Here is an 18,558-nt window from a genome sequence, read left to right as displayed (position 1 = left end):
AATCAAACAGGATAAACACGAAAAGTCGAGATCGATCCCCATTTCATATCAGTAACCACTTCAAAACATCTTTTCTACAATCTAAGGGGAATAACTCAAATAATAAAATCGAATGAATGAAAAGCAGAGCAAAATAAAGAACGATGAAGAAATCATGCAAATTTTAACAAATTTAACGTGTGGTATTGTCTTATTATGGCATTGCTTAACAACATTTTCATAGACTTGCATGTAAAATAATTCATTTTTTAATTCTATGATCGTTTATTACAATTTTGTTCTGCATAGGATTACTATTTAAAACTATTTTCATCGTTGTTCTCTCTTTATCGAAGTCTCATGATCATTCATTCCATCTGAATCACTTCAGTCATTTCATCTGCAAATTACGTGGGTCATTGGGATTCGACCGGCAGTCAGTGAAATATTTCTTTTTGTTTCCTTGATTAAAATTTTCTGTTAGCTGTACAGTGGTAAGGTCAGAGATACAGAAGATGGTCGAGGCAGATGTATCTCCGAGTGACATTGATCCAAATATGCACGTAAGTTGTTCAACTGGAATTCCTTGATTCCTTGTCCTTGTTTTTCCCGTGTGTAGTGTAAATTGAAAGTGTTGTTCATTGTTAGTCAAGCAGCGCGAGCAAAACAAAAACCTCTCTCTATTATTTAAATTTTCACCTGCCGACTTAAGAAATGAATCAGTTATTGCTATTGTTACTGTGCAGTTACAGTGTAATAATCGTAACCGAATGACTTTGTAACTTTACTTTGTAGGTAAGATTAAATTGATTAAAAGCAAAAAAAATGATTCTAACATGGTTAAATTTTAACGATATGTGAGTATGTGATAACTTCACAGTCATAGCCATGTCGAATCCTTTTATAGTCTTTATTCATATTTTGAGAATAAGGTATTTGATTGTTTATAGTTATAGAGACATGTTTATGAATAACGGCAGCCTAGTGAGTGGTCGATTATAATAAAGATAATTATGAATTTGATTATAAAACGGCAACAATTACGATCTTAATTATTATGATTGAATCATTTAATACCTTTCAAACCACCATCACTGTCGACATCAACAATAGACATCACAAACTCAACCCATTCGGCTTCTTTGTCATCCTTGGCATCATCTTTAGCATGATAATAATGGTCATCATCATAATTTTATCTTATATATCCATTTTCAGCTTCTCTATTATCATCCTCATCATTATCATTATCACCATCAATAACATAAAAAAAACCCAAAAAACTTCTATTTTCAGGTCGCTTTGCAAAGTATAATGGAAGAGATTATAGATGAGGTTACCCTTGGTCTATGTTTTGAGATTCATCGTTCATGCAAAATTGGCTCCTTCTTCCTTGACGGAGGGGACGAAACGTAAGTAATAACCCAGTGAGAAAATACTCTGGTTTGTTGAGCTCTAAATATGAATGTCATTTGTCTGGTCATGTTCATATTACTTCCTCATTGTTCATCACTCTCAGCCATTTCATTTAGATTAACTTATCTAAAGATTAAAAATGTTCACAGTTGGGATTGATTATATAATAAAGTGAAATTGATATATTTTTATCTTGTTAGTTATTAAACAGTTCAAATACTGGTCATGCATAATATCATCATGATGATGTGCCACGCTCCTACTTCTACTGCATTGACAATCAAGGCTCTCCGCTCTATTCTTTCCTGCATTTTCTGCATCATTCATTTTAATAAAGCATCTTTTGTCACTGCGGCCAGGTGCTCTTTTTCATCCAAATTTCCCATTGCTATCAAATTTTCCAACCTTTCTTTCTGCTCATTATTATGCCCCATGAATTAGGCCTGTCTCTTTCTTATCTTCATCATAAACAATTATGAGTTTTCCGCCACCTCCATCACTTCCTTATTTGCCTTTGGACCTTCAGCAATCTTCTTTTATGAACCATAATTCATGGACAATAAAGAAATTGAAAATAAAAATAACAACCTTCTGTTCTCTCTGTGTGTATCATTGAATATTTTTATCTTGGCATTCTTTAATGAATATATATATATTTTTAGTACTGATTGAACTCATTAACTTCGTTATATAAGGTTTGCTTAATTTTATTTTCATTTACTCTTTTCAACAGGTCTGACACAGAATATGGTATGTAGAATGGAAATACATGATTATAAAAGAATAAATTGAGACACCACAGAAGTCAGTGAATAGTAATCAAATCATCAAATCTATAATGCTAATATGTGTGTATATATAAATAAATAAGGTCACTCACGTTTTATTTGCAGATACAATTGTTTCGATGTCCTCCATTTCATCAGACTGACGAAATGGAGGACATAGAAACTATTGTATCAGCAAATAACACATGAGTGACCTTATTTATTTATTTATTTATATATATATATATATATATATATATATATATATATATATATATATATATATATATATATATATATATATATATATATATATAAACATTTGAAATATAATTAAGATAGTTTGACTTCTACAACGTTGTTATCGAGCGTTGCTCTCATCAGGATATATATATATATAATCCGAATGTAGACTTGTCACAAAAAGGTCATCAGATTTGATTTGTGGGGAAAGGGAATTCAAGAAATAGGAGCTGAAAATTAAAATATGTTCTCCAATTCCCAACTGATGTGTGATAGTTACTTGTTTATCTGACTTCTTGACACGTGATGTTTCTATGTATCAAAAGAGAACAAATAATAAAAATAAGGAGAATTCTAAAAATTATTTACAATATGAATATTCTTACTTTCAGCCATCATTGAAAGACCTGGTGTGGATGTCCTTGGTCAAGTACCGTCCAAGAAAAACTATGAGTGTGTCTGCCCCAATTGTCAGCGCCACCTGGCTGCCTCAAGATTCGCCCCACACCTAGAGAAATGCATGGGCATGGGGAGGAATTCATCAAGAATAGCTAGTCGCAGGTTTGATGGATATCCTTCTTTATCTCTCTTTGTGGCTCTATTTTTTCTTTCACTGTTTCTCTCTTTCTTTCTCTATCACTCATTTTTATCCTCCCCCCTCTCTCTCAGTCTCTCTCGCTATCTTTCTCTCTCCCTCCCTTCTTGATCCTTTTGTTTTGTCAATTTGTTTTTTAGATAAATATTTTGCTCAATAAAACCCTGTCATCTCAGTTGTAAAGTTTATATATACTAGTAAATTATAATGATAATAATAATGATAAAAATGATAATAATAATAATAATAAATAATTATTATTATTATTATAATAATAGAACAGTGATTTCTTCTTAATTAATTGTTAATGATGTCACCTTGTCAAAAAAAATAAAAATAAAGCAACATCAACAACAAAGTAAGAATCATTAAAATGTGGACTTTTGCTTTTCATGAAGTGTTTTGATTAACCTTAAGAAAAGTCAATAAGTCAATTCAGCAAAATAACTGAATGTAGAAATCACGAACAACCTGCAATGGAGTCATGACACATCCAAGACAAACTCATCCAGTGAGTTCATGCATAGAAATATCAAAGGATGTTCCAAAACGACTCAGATCTATTGCTTTTGAGCACTTGTGTGACTTTATGCAAGTGTGTAATAGGATATGCATCTCAAAAAGATGTTGACATATTTGAGAAGACTCAAGAAAATAGAGGCGAGACCTATCGCTAATGATTTCTCCTTTACACAAAAACTGCAAATCTACAACAGACCATGAAGTAAATTGCGGGTGGTTGGATGGGAGCATCACCCTTGAATCATATACCTATGATGTTCGCATTGGTGTACGATCCGATAGTGATGTCGTTTCTTCTTCTCTTTACTAGCCTATCCTGCTTCTTTGGTTTGTGATTGTATTTTTGACAGGGGATATTTTTTTTTCTGTAAATCTTCTGCCTGTTTGTTCTTGGTTATTTATAATTTAGCTTATGATATCTTTAGGTTATGATTTTGATTTACATTTGTACTATTTTTGTTAGATTGCTTGTTTTTTTGTTTCAGCGGTCTCTCATATAACCTCAATTGTGTTGGAAGAGACCTAAAGCAACAAACAAAATGAAGTAAATTGCAAATTTTCACAAGATTCATCACAAAAGCGTATTCGTTAACTCGCCAGAAGAAGTTAAAAACCACTAAAGACAAACAAGAGGGCATACAATGAGATTCATCATATCCAGGAGTAGAACTAACACACATCTCCATTCTTTATTTCCATCCGTTATTTGTCTATTGAATCGGTTTCCTCTAGGCATTACAGAAACATAATATTTTTATTTATTAACTAGAATTGTGACATTATGTCTTAAGGATTAGTGTGCCTTTTTTACGTAACTTTTATAAATGTAGATTGTTATTTTGACCCATTGAGGTTTCTACATCACAATAAGAAAAAGAAGAAGAAGAAGGTCAACTCCAACTTTACCCCCCCCCCCCCCCCCCCCCCCCCCCCCCCCCCCCCCCATAAAAAAAAAGACAACACAAAAAAAAACCAACAAAAAACAAACCAAAACAAAACAAACAAAAATGAACCACTGACTTTTTGATTTTTGATTTAGTTTTGCCTTCCGTTTCATTTTTATATTAGAATTGCCAACAACCAGAAACACGGGAGTGATGATAGTGGTCAAGATGATGAGAATGATAACGATTGGAATTATGCGCCAGAATCTAAACGACGTGAGTAGACATGATGCATTCTTGTTTCATTGTATAAAATGATCTCGACGAAAATCACCTTTCAACTATTGTGTCAATTAATTCCAGATTTTTAATAATTAATAAGACAATCAAGGTAATTAATCATCCAGCATAAAAAAAAAAAAGAGTTTTGCTAATTTTCTGTATGTACAGTATTTCATAAAAAAAAAATAAAACAAACTAACTCCCAATAAAAGGGTTACAGGATTTTAAGAATTTGAATCGACTTATTAAAAATATATTATTATATATTTTGTGTCTTTTATTTACATTCTCTTTTCATTTTCTTGAGGTTTTCATGTCTACATAATTATAAGAATACTCCTATCTTTAGCTCTCTTGTATTCTATAATTAAACCTGAACTTTTCTGTATGACCAATTGTACAAGACACCCTGTCTCCTGGGCAACCAATTGTTTGTTTACTTTTTTTTTTTTTCTGTTGTATAAAGTGGCCATTTTTTCTCATGGCTAGGACTGTATCTGGAACAAAACGTTATAACCCAATGATCCTAAGAATGTTTCACTTCTTTTCTTCATTTTTTAGTTCGGAAGCTCAAGAAAGATAAGATGTCCAACTCTCCCAGGAATCGACGCTTGGCCAAGTTGAGGAATAATAATTTTAGAAAGCTGAGAAATGGTATTTTGAATTTATGTCATATCCATTTAATAATAATAATAATGATGATAATAATAATAATAATAATAATAATAATAATAATAATAATAATAATAATGATAATAATAATAATAATGATAATGATAATAATAATAATGATAACAATAATGATATAATAATGCATAACAATAATGATAATAATAATAATAATAATAATAATAATAATAATAATAATAATAATAATAATAATAATAATAATGATAATAATAATAATAATGATAATAATAATAGTAATATTAATAATTAATTATGCATGCAAAGAGTTTATCTTGATTTCTGTCAGTTTAATTTCTTAGTTAAAAATAAAGAATAATCCAGACTCTAACTGTGTATTCAAAATTAGTTTCTTTGCTTGTAAGTCTAGTGCTCTACGAAATAATATCTCTAGATCCCCTTTTGCAGTTTGATTTAAACATCTTTTTGAATAATAACGACCCTAAAAGATATATTCATCTAGAAGAAATGAAAAGGAAAGGTTGGTCTTGATGAGCTGATGTTTCTTAAACATTTAAAATTAAAAATGCATGGAAGTTATCCAAAAAAAAACCCCGAAAACCTTTTATACAGTGCAATATCCACTAAATGCATTCAAAGCACTTTACAGTATTTAAGATGTAAGACTAAACGTGATGCCGTTAGTATGATATTTTTTTTTTTTTACATTACCTTCGCTGTCCAGATACTCAATTTTCACCTGAGTACGGTGAGACAATGTGAGTTTGGAGTCTTTTCCAAGGACTCAACTTTGCACTGCCTATAGTGAGCTTGAACCATTTACCTACCGGTCTGAAAGTGAATGTCAAAGCACAAGACCATAAAACTGTACAATGAAAAAAAATCCTTGCTATTTTTCTTATTTTTATCAGGTGGTGATCATCACACAACTACTGCGGCTACTACTGCGACTCCTGCATCTGCTGCTGTCACAACTGCTGGTACCACATTTCCCACAACTACAGATTTGGGTGGGATGGACTATACTGACATCCAAGAACATGTTCCAAATTATGAGACTATGACTCTGGGTAAGAAATCACATTTCTGATGGAATGTTAGAATAGCTTTTGTTGTTATGTTGCCAGTGTTCCATTTTGGTTTTATTTCATGCCATTTTCAATATAGATAAGTGTAGAATGTGTCTTCAAAGTTTTACCGTGTTCAATGAGCTTTACAGTGCTTCACTTATTCCGCCATCAGGCCATAAATGGAATTTAATATTTATTTCATACACTTTTAAGAATTCTCAGGTTTTAGAAATTTTGATATTTCGAGGCTCATTTTAATCAACTGATATTTTAAATCATTGGAGATTTTATGGCCAGATTAATTTTAAAAAATTACTTTTATTCGAGTATGGCAGAGTAATAAATTATTACTGAATAGCTTCCTCACCACCATAAAAGGAACTTATTTTACTTTGTATTTAAATCGTGTCACATAATACAGGTTAAAGGTCTTGGCATATGCAGAGACACTGTCACGATCAGATATTGTGACGTTCAAGACATACAAATCACTTGTGATCATGAGATTTCTTCTTATTTTTTTGTTGTTTTTACATTTTTCTAAATGTGTATATTGAGATCTGTGATTACATATTATGCATTATGCTATACAATATACACACAAAATCATATTTAATAGAATAATATATATATATATTTTTTTTTTTGGTTCGATTTCAGAGGAGAGGAAAGCGTTGCTGCTCACAGTGAGTATAAACTGAGTTATTTACATTGCATTGCTCCCATTCTCAAGCTCTTAAGATAGAGATTGGACAAAATGGAAAATGAAATGAATAGTATATTTTGATAGTTTTTATTCTGCCATTTTTATATCAGCTTGTTTTTTAAAATGAAGTTTGAAGTCAAAATGAGGTGTCTTTAAAAAAAAAAAATTTCCTTTATATTCTTTAAAAAAAATAATTGCATATTATTTTGCTTATTTATTTTAAGACTTTGCTATTTGTTTTATTATTCTTATTCTTATAATAATTACTATTATTACTGTATTATTATTATTATTCTTATAATAATTACTATTATTACTGTATTATTATTATTATTATTATTATTATTATTATTATTATAATTACCGTATTATTCTTATTATTATTGTTATTATTATTTTTAAAGACAGCAAAATGTGACCCTGATTATTTTTCCTAATTAGAATGAATTAAAGAGAATGAATTAGATTGTTTCGGAAACTTGTACACTTGTCATTTTACTTATTCCTCATATGTGGAAGCGCCTTTTGTGTTCAGTCCTGAATGATCATGTCTTTTTTACATATTTTTTTTTTTTTTATCAATATCTCTTTTTTTTTCCCCTTCAGAAATGTGGTGTTATCTCTGAGATAACCAAGAAAATGTGTACAAGGTGAGTGATTGGCAAAACGTTTGGTTGCAGGTTTCTTTCTTGGATTACCTTCAGGGTTAGTTTCCCTGTCCAATAGATGGAATGAAATTGACATCACATTGTTCTTAAACAGTCATTTTTATGATTAGTTCTCACTAAATTCTATCAATCAGACTACAAGCGTTTGAGGTTACACATATTTTTTGTTGTTGTTGTTGTTGATGTTATATCTGGCTGGTGGATGTTGTGAGTATTTTACTTAACCACATAGCATCAATGTATTATTCTGACTTTTATAAAACAAGCCTTTTGTGACTTTGAAAATTAGTTCATGTATTGATAAGGATGGAACAGGTACAAGGATTTAAGGAGAAAAACAAAACAAAACAAAAACTTGAGTTTTTATATATCGCAATATCCTCTAAACATGCTCAAAGCACTTTGCAAGAGGTCTCTAGCCAATAGCAATACTTAACATATAGGATGAGACATAACACCTGTTAGGCGATATTACATTTTAAAATTTTCAATAGAGACAATGCTGTTATCCACCAGGTACTCATTTTGCCCCTGAGTACTGTGAGAGAATGTAAGTAAAGAGCCTTTTCCAAGGACTCAATTATGTGCTACTCAGAGCAGGCCTTGAACCCAGGACCTTCAGATCCGAAGGCGAGTGTCATACCAAAAGACCACATAGCCGCACATAAAAATAGTTCATTATTTATGTACGAATTGAAGAGTATCTAAGGACATAGGATCAAATGAGTGGCTAATTTCATTTTACCAAGTTTTGGATGGGAACAAAATTAAAAAAGACAACCCCAAAAACCAATAAAAAAAACGTCATCTGTTTGTGCCTTAGTCTGGGTTTAAACATAAGACCTTTTGATTCATGTCTTAATTGAACCATACAGCTGAGCCTCTAGAATCCGGTATATTTACTCAACTATACTGGTCTATTTCAGGTCCACAAAATGTGCCCAACACACTGACGAACAGCGGCGACAAGTACGACACTACCTATTACGACACAAGTAAGAAATAAGATAGGGTTAGAATTCAAAAACAAAAAATCTGAGATTTTGAAAGGGTCAATGTAATGGGCAATAATGATTTCTTGGTAATCTTCCGAAATTTTGTTCATAAAATTTATAGAAATTTTTTTTTTTTTAAATTACGCCCTACCGCATGGCATTGTTTGATGCCATCACCTTGGCATTTAGCTGCTGACAGGACCAGGTGGAGATCCCTTGCATTGCCTCAAGTGCCAGCAGGCCCGGAGAGGATTGAGTGAGTGAGTGATCACCTTGGCATTCTATGAAGGAATATTTAGATAATCAAACAGTTTCACAAACGACAACAATAACATTGTTATTGGTCTTCTGAATGCACAGTCCTGCCGTAACAAAACAGAAGAATTAAACGATTTATTAACGGAGAACTTTGATATTCTATTTATAGTAGAGACATGGCTCTCACAGTCTGGAGACGACCCAGTTGAAAAAGCTATGACACCCCCTGGGTACCAATTTAGATCGTATCCAAGGAAAGATCAGCGAGGGGGTGGCATTGGCGTATTTTATAAAACAAAATTATGTAAACATGTGGAAATCATCGAAATGCGCTGCAAAACAATGGAGGCCATTGATCTTAGATTATCCCTCCAGAATACAAGATACAACTTCAACTGCATCTACCGACCGCCAGCAAACAAGAAAAACAAAATAAAATTACCTGATGTTAGGAAGGAAATCAACGAGATGCTAACTTTGCAACACACGCGTCCTGGCCATTCAATTATACTCGGCGACTTTAATTTTCACTTCGACAACGTCACAGACACCGCCAAATTGCACGAGTCATTATCAGAGAACAACATGTGCCAGATCGTAACAACGCCAACCCACTCTGCTGGTCATATTTTAGATTGGGTAATTGTAGAAAATTCAGAGTTCCAAAAAACCAACGCCACCGTCGATTATCTCCCCTTTTCGGACCACTCCCTCATTTCTTTCAATCTTGACGTTTCAAAACCATGCCAAGAAACCACCACCACATCAACCAGAAACATTAAAGGCATTAATTTGGACAATTTCAGAGGCGATTTAGAAACAAAACTTACTAAAAATTCAATTATTTCTCCAGACCAGTGGAATAGTTGTCTCATTGAAACGCTTGACAAACATGCGCCATTCCAAACAAGGACCGTCACCAACCGCAAGTATGCTCCGTGGTATACGTCGGACGTTAAAGAAGCTAAAACGAAGTGTCGGAGAGCAGAAAGACTGCTGAAAACATCAGGCCTCATGATTCATCGTGAAATATTCAAGAGCGCATTTCGTGCCTGGAAGACAACAATAAAAAAGGCAAAGACCACGTATTTTCTTTCAAAATTTGAAACTTCTAAATCTTGTAAACAATTATTTAACATCTGCAATGATCTACTTGGACGTGAAAGATGCACTTCATTACCATCTACAACCAATCAAAGAGACTTGCCAGACACATTTGTCAACTTTTTAAAAGACAAAATCCATAACATTCGTTCAGAACTAGATCGGCATGAACCATTTATAGATACAAATACATTCTGTGGTACCCCTTTAGACAAGTTCCAACCAGTTTCACCTAGTTTCATAAACGAGTTGATAAAAAAAGCCCCCATTAAATCCTGCGACCTTGATCCCTTACCAGCACAGCTTTTGGCCAGCTCCATCGATACATTATTACCATCCATTACATCAATCATAAATACATCCATACTGACTGGCGAAGTTCCATCGTGCTTTAACAGTGCCCTCGTCAAACCACTTCTGAAGAAACCATCACTAGACCACAATATATTAAACAATTATCGTCCTGTATCAAATTTACCTTTTTTGTCAAAACTTTTGGAGAAGGTAGTTCTTACACAATTAACATCTCATCTTAAGAACAACAGTTTGGAACAACCCTTTCAGTCAGCCTACAAACATCAACACAGTACTGAAACGGCGCTTCTTAAAATCTTTAATGACTTGTTATGTAATGCTGATGCTAACAATATCAATGTATTATGCCTTTTAGATCTTTCAGCTGCCTTTGACACCATTGACCATGACATTTTGTTAAGAAGACTAGAAAATACGTTCGGCATAAAAGGAATTGCCCTTAAATGGTTTACATCATATTTACAGGATCGATGGCAGACTGTCGTGGTGAATGGTGTTCAGTCAGAACAAGTTTTACTAAATTTTGGAGTGCCACAAGGCTCTGTTCTTGGCCCTGTCCTTTTTACTGTATATATGCAGCCCCTTTCTAGTGTGATATCCAGATTCAATCTGAGTTATCATTTTTATGCAGATGATACGCAAATATATGATTCAGCACCCCTTAGTAATTTACAGTTCTTAATACAACGAATTACGAGCTGTTTTAATGAGATTAAATCTTGGATGTACCACAATAAGTTAAAATTAAATGATAGTAAAACTGAGATTTTAATGTGTGGAAGACCGAGTATCCTTAAACAGGCAAATAAATCACTAATTACTCTCGGAAATAGCACAATAGAATTTTCAAATAAAGCAAAAAACCTTGGCGTCATCATTGATAAAGATCTTTCCATGACAAGCCACGTGAATAACACCATACAATCTATGTACATAGAAATGAAAAAAATAAGCAAAATTCGTAATTTAATACCGAAGCATATAACAGAACTTTTAATTAATTCCTTGGTTTTATCTAAATTGGACTATTGTAACTCCCTTTGGGCGAATTTAACTAAAGACAAAATTAGCAAACTTCAGGTTGCTCAAAATAACGCAGCCAGGCTCATTGTACGCAATAACAAAAAATACCCGTCAGCAACTCTTCTTCTCCGTGAGTTACATTGGCTTCCTGTTGAAAAAAGAGTTGCCTATAAGATTTGTACTGTTGTCTACAAATCCCTGAGCACGAACAGTCCCTCCTATATTAAAGACCTTCTAAACATATATGTCCCCAATAGAAACTTGAGGTCAAGCAATGACCAATCAATCCTTGTCAAACCTAAGCCATTGCGTAAAATAGGTGAACAGTCTTTTCAATTTTCGGCCCCCCATTTTTGGAACTCTCTCCCGTCACACGTGAGATGCTCGGATTCGTTGACAACGTTCAAATCTCGCTTAAAGTTTTATCTTTTTACGTCATAATGTTGCAATATTATTTTCATATTTTGTTGTTGTTAAATTGAATTCGTATCACGTTTCCTTCACACTTGTCTCACTGTAATATGTTTTGTTTTATATCACTGTAAAGCGCTTAGAGCCTGTGACAACGGGGTAAAGCGCTATATAAATGCCATTTATTATTATTATTATTAATCCATCAAGCAAATGCCTGATGTCAAGAGGGATTGCCCGTGTTGTCCAAAGTGAGCAAATTTGGGGTTAATAAACTTGCCCAAGGAAAAGAAAGTGTTAAAGCGGGGCTCAAGCCTTGAATCTTTCAGGTTAGAGTGTAATGCCTTGACCACCCAGCCATCTCACATGGTTAGAAAAAAAAAAAAAAATAACCAGTTAAAATACCTGTGAAATGGGTAAGCATTATTGCTTATTCATTTCTATTTTCTTCATACAGTAGAACATGAAAGTAACGTACTCGGAAATAGCGAGAACTCGGAAATAGCGAGTACAATCTAAATCGCCGTTTTTTTCTCTTATTTGAGTCAATAAAATTAGCATGCAAGTAGCGAGTATGAAAAGAGGTCAACTCGGAAATAACGAGCATTTCCTGCCCCAGCCTAGGACTTCGAACGAAGTAAAGCAAAACAACAGACAAGGGCGATTTAAATATTTTTAGCCTAGCTTCTTTTCTTTTCTTATTTTTCGTTACGAGTAATATTACATACCTAGTTGCCTAGTCGAAAGTACATAGTAGGCGAAACAAATTCGGGTGGGGGTTGGGTGTGTGTGTTTGTGCGCGAGGTAAGCACTGGCAGCCAACATGAATGTCAACATGCCTCCCTTCGCAGCATCGGTGGTCAGCGAGTCACATTCGTTAACGAACGACACGATAAACGAGAGAGGGGAGCGTGGAACCATCATAAATTTCAGTGGGTCAGTGATTGAGTATTGCGCTTGCTTACCTCATCAAACATGCCTAGTGCATACAAACACTCGCACACACACACACTCGCACACACACACACACACACATACACCAAATCTTGATGGAAATGGAAGGGGTGGATCAACTTCAACCTGTGGCCATCATTACGTAGTTAACGAAGGCCGTTCAACCCCGCCCTCACCCCACATTATCCACACACAGTCATTTGCACGCACGCCCGGCACACATGCACAAACAAACAAACACACACACACACACTGTCTTTCCATATTTTTGTACGGCCGAGTGACCTTTCCTGGCAACTCGGGAATAGCGAGAACTCGGAAATAGCGAGTAATCAGGATTGGACCCGTCGAACTCGCTATTTCCGAGTTCTACTGTATAAAGGAATGAACATTTATTATATGCAAATGTATTCGTGTTGATTTTCAACAATGTCTTTCTCTCTTCCCCATATTGCCAGCCGTACCCATGATCTAGAGGATATTCACATCGACATTGACACCTATGATGACGCAGAATCTCAATCTTTGAGGGAATCCTTGCAGTGGGAAGCTTCATCCAACTCATCTAGTAACAGTAAGATAATCTGGCATTTATGGCCATTTTCGATATGCACTGTGCGGCCAGAGCAGAGTCTATTTTACTGGCCAATGGTAATCCAATCCAACTTTCTACCTCAGCACTCAAAGAGTTAAAAACAGAAAAAGAATAACTTTGAATCAGGAAAAACTAAAAATTATTATTAACAACAAGATATGAAGTGAGTAGAAAAGTGCCAGAAGACAATAGAGAATAAAAAATTTTTTCGCGGCGGTGGTGGGGTTTGAACCTGCGACCTTATTGGTACGACAACTCCGCCTGGCAGGTGAGAGCGTGGCTCTACCGTGTGAGCTATCCACGAACACAAAAATATTCGTTTCAAACCCAAAGTCATTTCTAGATCCCTCTCTCACCCACTTCTTGAGATCGCCGATTCGTTCACCACCATCGCGAAGTAATTTTGACCAGCAGTTAAGCTTAATAGCCAATATTCTCATCACAAACATATAACATAGAAACGATTGAGACATTGAGTATGCTCCGGTGTATGGGGTGAATTTTTAATTCAGAAAAGTGAGTGGAGCAGGCACTTATGTTGGTAACAACAAGATATGAAGTGAGTAGAAAAGTGCCAGAAGACAATAGAGAATAAAAAATTTTTTCGCGGCGGTGGTGGGGTTTGAACCTGCGACCTTATTGGTACGACAACTCCGCCTGGCAGGTGAGAGCGTGGCTCTACCGTGTGAGCTATCCACGAACACAAAAATATTCGTTTCAAACCCAAAGTCATTTCTAGATCCCTCTCTCACCCACTTCTTGAGATCGCCGATTCGTTCACCACCATCGCGAAGTAATTTTGACCAGCAGTTAAGCTTAATAGCCAATATTCTCATCACAAACATATAACATAGAAACGATTGAGACATTGAGTATGCTCCGGTGTATGGGTGAATTTTTAATTCAGAAAAGTGAGTGGAGCAGGCACTTATGTTGGTAACAACAAGATATGAAGTGAGTAGAAAAGTGCCAGAAGACAATAGAGAATAAAAAATTTTTTCGCGGCGGTGGTGGGGTTTGAACCTGCGACCTTATTGGTACGACAACTCCGCCTGGCAGGTGAGAGCGTGGCTCTACCGTGTGAGCTATCCACGAACACAAAAATATTCGTTTCAAACCCAAAGTCATTTCTAGATCCCTCTCTCACCCACTTCTTGAGATCGCCGATTCGTTCACCACCATCGCGAAGTAATTTTGACCAGCAGTTAAGCTTAATAGCCAATATTCTCATCACAAACATATAACATAGAAACGATTGAGACATTGAGTATGCTCCGGTGTATGGGGTGAATTTTTAATTCAGAAAAGTGAGTGGAGCAGGCACTTATGTTGGTAACAACAAGATATGAAGTGAGTAGAAAAGTGCCAGAAGACAATAGAGAATAAAAAATTTTTTCGCGGCGGTGGTGGGGTTTGAACCTGCGACCTTATTGGTACGACAACTCCGCCTGGCAGGTGAGAGCGTGGCTCTACCGTGTGAGCTATCCACGAACACAAAAATATTCGTTTCAAACCCAAAGTCATTTCTAGATCCCTCTCTCACCCACTTCTTGAGATCGCCGATTCGTTCACCACCATCGCGAAGTAATTTTGACCAGCAGTTAAGCTTAATAGCCAATATTCTCATCACAAACATATAACATAGAAACGATTGAGACATTGAGTATGCTCCGGTGTATGGGGTGAATTTTTAATTCAGAAAAGTGAGTGGAGCAGGCACTTATGTTGGTAACAACAAGATATGAAGTGAGTAGAAAAGTGCCAGAAGACAATAGAGAATAAAAAATTTTTATTAAAGATTATTATTGTGCTTTTGCAATGATGGGGGGGTCCTGATAGCTCAGTTGGTAGAACACTCGCTTCACAAGCAAAGGGACAGATCTATCCTGGGTGCAGTCGAGATTTTTTTCTGACCCCCTGTCCACCCAGCAGTGATTGGGTAGCTGGGTCTGTTAGATCTAGTGGAAAGTACCTTGTGATAGACTAGCATTCTATCCAAAGGATAGCAAGCAATTTCTATTGTCTGTTTCATGCTGTAGAAATTGGGATAAACTCCGGCTCCATGGGCCCAATGGCTCTGAAGATACTTTTTAAAAACTCTTTTACAACGATGATGATAATAATAATAATAATAAAATAATAACAAAAACAACAATAAAGAGTTCACTTATTGTTATTGCCATTGCTGTTACTTGCCCTTATCCTCTCTTTCACTTTCTCCGAGGGCTTCCTAGGAGTGCCTGTCATCTGATGATGCTGGATGCTGGTTTTCTAAAGATATGCCCTAACCAGCCCAATTTCCTCTGCCATATATGATTATCATCTATTTACTCTGATGATTTCCACCAGGTACCACCAGCTCACTGAAGCAGCAACGAACAACAGCCACAAGCACAAAATCATCGAATGGCAGCAAGTCCAGCAAGAGTAAAAAGTCAAAGTCCACCAAAACTAGTGTTTCCAATAATAGTAGTAGTAGTAATAATAATAATAGTAGTAGTAGTAGTCATAATAACAATAGCAGTAGTATTAGCCATAGTGTCAGTAAAGAAAGCATTTCAACAGTCAGCTTGTTTGATATACATTGATATCGTGTACAGATATTGTTTACTGTCCTATAACCAAATGGCAGGTGATTTGATTTGGTGTTGGCTGCTGCTCTGCCGTTGTTTTTGTAAACACAGTATATGCAATGTCACCCAAATAACACATACTGTGTTCTTCAATAACACGGCAGTGCTGGTATGGTCTCGATTTCATCTCCATAGACAGACCTGCCTACTTGAAGATAGGAAAAAATTCGTGGTTTTCAATCGTAATAAATAACACAGTAGACAATATAGCTGTCTTTAACTCATTCAGCCCTAACACCGACAATCATGGTATTACTTTCACCCCATCATTTTTTCCTTTTCTTGATTCTCCGAGTTATAAATTATATGCATATTTCCAATGCTACTGTTATCAATTTCTACATGATTTGTACTCGAGTCAGACCAATTTAACTCGTGAGAGTGGACAGCGCGTAAGTAGAGAGTTAGGGTTGAGTGAGTTAAAATTCACCAACTTGTCCTTAATAAGTGAAAATTACGCTTTTAACTCCTTTATATGCTAGCTCTGGCACCAAAACTTCATTTTTCAATTTTTTTTTATTGAATTTAAATTCTATAAAAGGTTCTCAGATTGGAGTTTGAAAATTCGTAGTTATACGGAATTTTTGTAGTGGTGGGCAGGTCTGCCTTAGATAAAATGTTTTTTAATTCCCTTCCATTGTATGGAGATCTCTCTCTCTCTCTCTCTCTCTCTCTGTCTGTTTCTCTTGGAGTTGGTAGGAACTGAATTTATATTGCCTAGGTCATGATGGGAATCATGAGGGATGTAAGTTGTAAAGGTGTGTCATGTTTTTTTGTTTTTGTTTTGGTTTTATTTTTGTTTTTTCTGTTAGAAAAGGTATATCTCACTATTTTTTTTTTTTTTTTTTGCTGTTTGAAAAAAATCTCTTGCTCTTTGTGAATGATTATTTGGAGTCCTTGCTGGAGTATTATTGTTTTACTGTCAAGTACTCATCCACACACCTAAGTTTAGTGAGTTAATTCACTCAATCCTAGAGAATTTTGCTACTTTTCAAAATTGGAAAAAATGTATTAAAAATGAGCATGTACATAGACATAGATAGTTTTATTCAACTACCATTAACATGTAAAACTAAAAACATTAGCTTTGATACTACGCCTATAATTTGTCTTTTAAAAAATGTAATAAATAGGCATGGGGTAAAAGTAACCCCGGGTATACTATGGATATAGTCGGTGTTAGGGTTGAGTGAGTTAAAGTGTCTAAGGCCAGATTTATTTTTTTTTTAATCCTCGTTTTCCATCCAGTCATTGATGACACTTAGCATTGCTTGATATTGTTACAAAACGATGACTCTGTAGCGTTGAGTCACAAACATAGCAAAACACGTGCAGAGGTCAATCTCATTCTAGCAAAATTGACACAACGTGGATGATGAGACTGTAGCAGACTTGCTAAGCTAACATTTCAGAAACTAAATTCGAGAAATGTTTTGGGCAAGTTTATGACTTAAAATTAAGATAGACAATGATTTATAAGTACCTATTGTAAGTACCCCAGGGTGAGAACCTTCCGCCAAAAGGTGGATTTCCGCCTAGATGGTAGTTTATCTCCGCCCATCCCCATTACAATTCCTCCTTTTTCAATTTTTTAAAATTGAATAAAAACTGCTCACCACAACCACTACATCAACATCCCTACCACTACCACCACTACTATTACAACCTCCACAATATCACCATTCACTACTACAACTACAACCACCACCACATCATCATCCCAACTGTCACTACTACTACAACCACCACCACATCAACATCCCTACCACCACTACTACTACTACCACCAACACATCATCATCCCTACCACAACGCATCATCATCCCTACCACCACTACTACTATAACCACCACCACTATACTATAACCACCACCACTACTACTACATCTACCACCACAACCAACTCCTAAGACCACTATTACTACCACCACCACTTCATCATCCCTACCACTACTACAACTACCATCACATCATATTCCCACCACTACTACTACAACTACCACCACATCATCCCTACCACCACTACTACTACAACCACCACTTCATCATCATCCCTACTGCATCCACTACTACAACCACCCCCATATCATCATCCCTACCACCAGAACTACTACAACTACCATCACAATTACTACAAATACAACCACCACCACATCATCATCCTTACTACAACTTCTACAACCACCACTACATCATCGTCTCTACCAGCACTACTTCTACAATCACCACTACATCATCGTCCCTACCAGCACTACTACTACTACAACCACCATATCATCATACCTACCACCACCACTATTACAACCACCACCACATCATGTACCTATGGATCTTGATGTACGTGCTGAAAAATTTCCGCCTTTTTTGTGACCTGTCATTGTCACCCCTGAAGCATCATTAAAATACTTGGACAAAAACTGACCAATCAAAATTTGTTATATCGTTGTATGATTTTCAACTTATAAAAATAAAACAATTTGAACAAAAAAA

At 35.3% G+C, this 18,558-nt stretch overlaps 1 protein-coding gene across 1 annotated transcript; it reads left to right on the top strand.

The window, feature by feature from the left end:
• The first annotated feature begins 364 nt into the window (after nucleotides 1-364).
• On the top strand, nucleotides 365-18,558 carry LOC144957735 (ataxin-7-like protein 3). The gene is made up of 12 exons (XM_078889124.1): nucleotides 365-542; nucleotides 1,276-1,391; nucleotides 2,129-2,145; nucleotides 2,798-2,966; nucleotides 4,591-4,682; nucleotides 5,250-5,342; nucleotides 6,248-6,406; nucleotides 7,067-7,092; nucleotides 7,719-7,762; nucleotides 8,707-8,775; nucleotides 13,299-13,414; nucleotides 15,785-18,558. The coding sequence occupies exons 1-12, from the start codon at nucleotides 495-497 to the stop codon at nucleotides 16,021-16,023; spliced, it is 1,188 nt and encodes a 395-aa protein (XP_078745250.1). The 5' UTR covers nucleotides 365-494; the 3' UTR covers nucleotides 16,024-18,558.

This window comes from Berghia stephanieae, chromosome 12, assembly GCF_034508935.2.
Source record: "Berghia stephanieae isolate SIO BIC M18660-M18661 chromosome 12, UCSD_Bste_1.3, whole genome shotgun sequence".
Lineage (NCBI taxonomy): Eukaryota > Metazoa > Mollusca > Gastropoda > Nudibranchia > Aeolidiidae > Berghia > Berghia stephanieae.
Note: the sequence above shows the minus strand (reverse complement) of the source record. Positions and strands in the feature narration are given on the sequence as shown.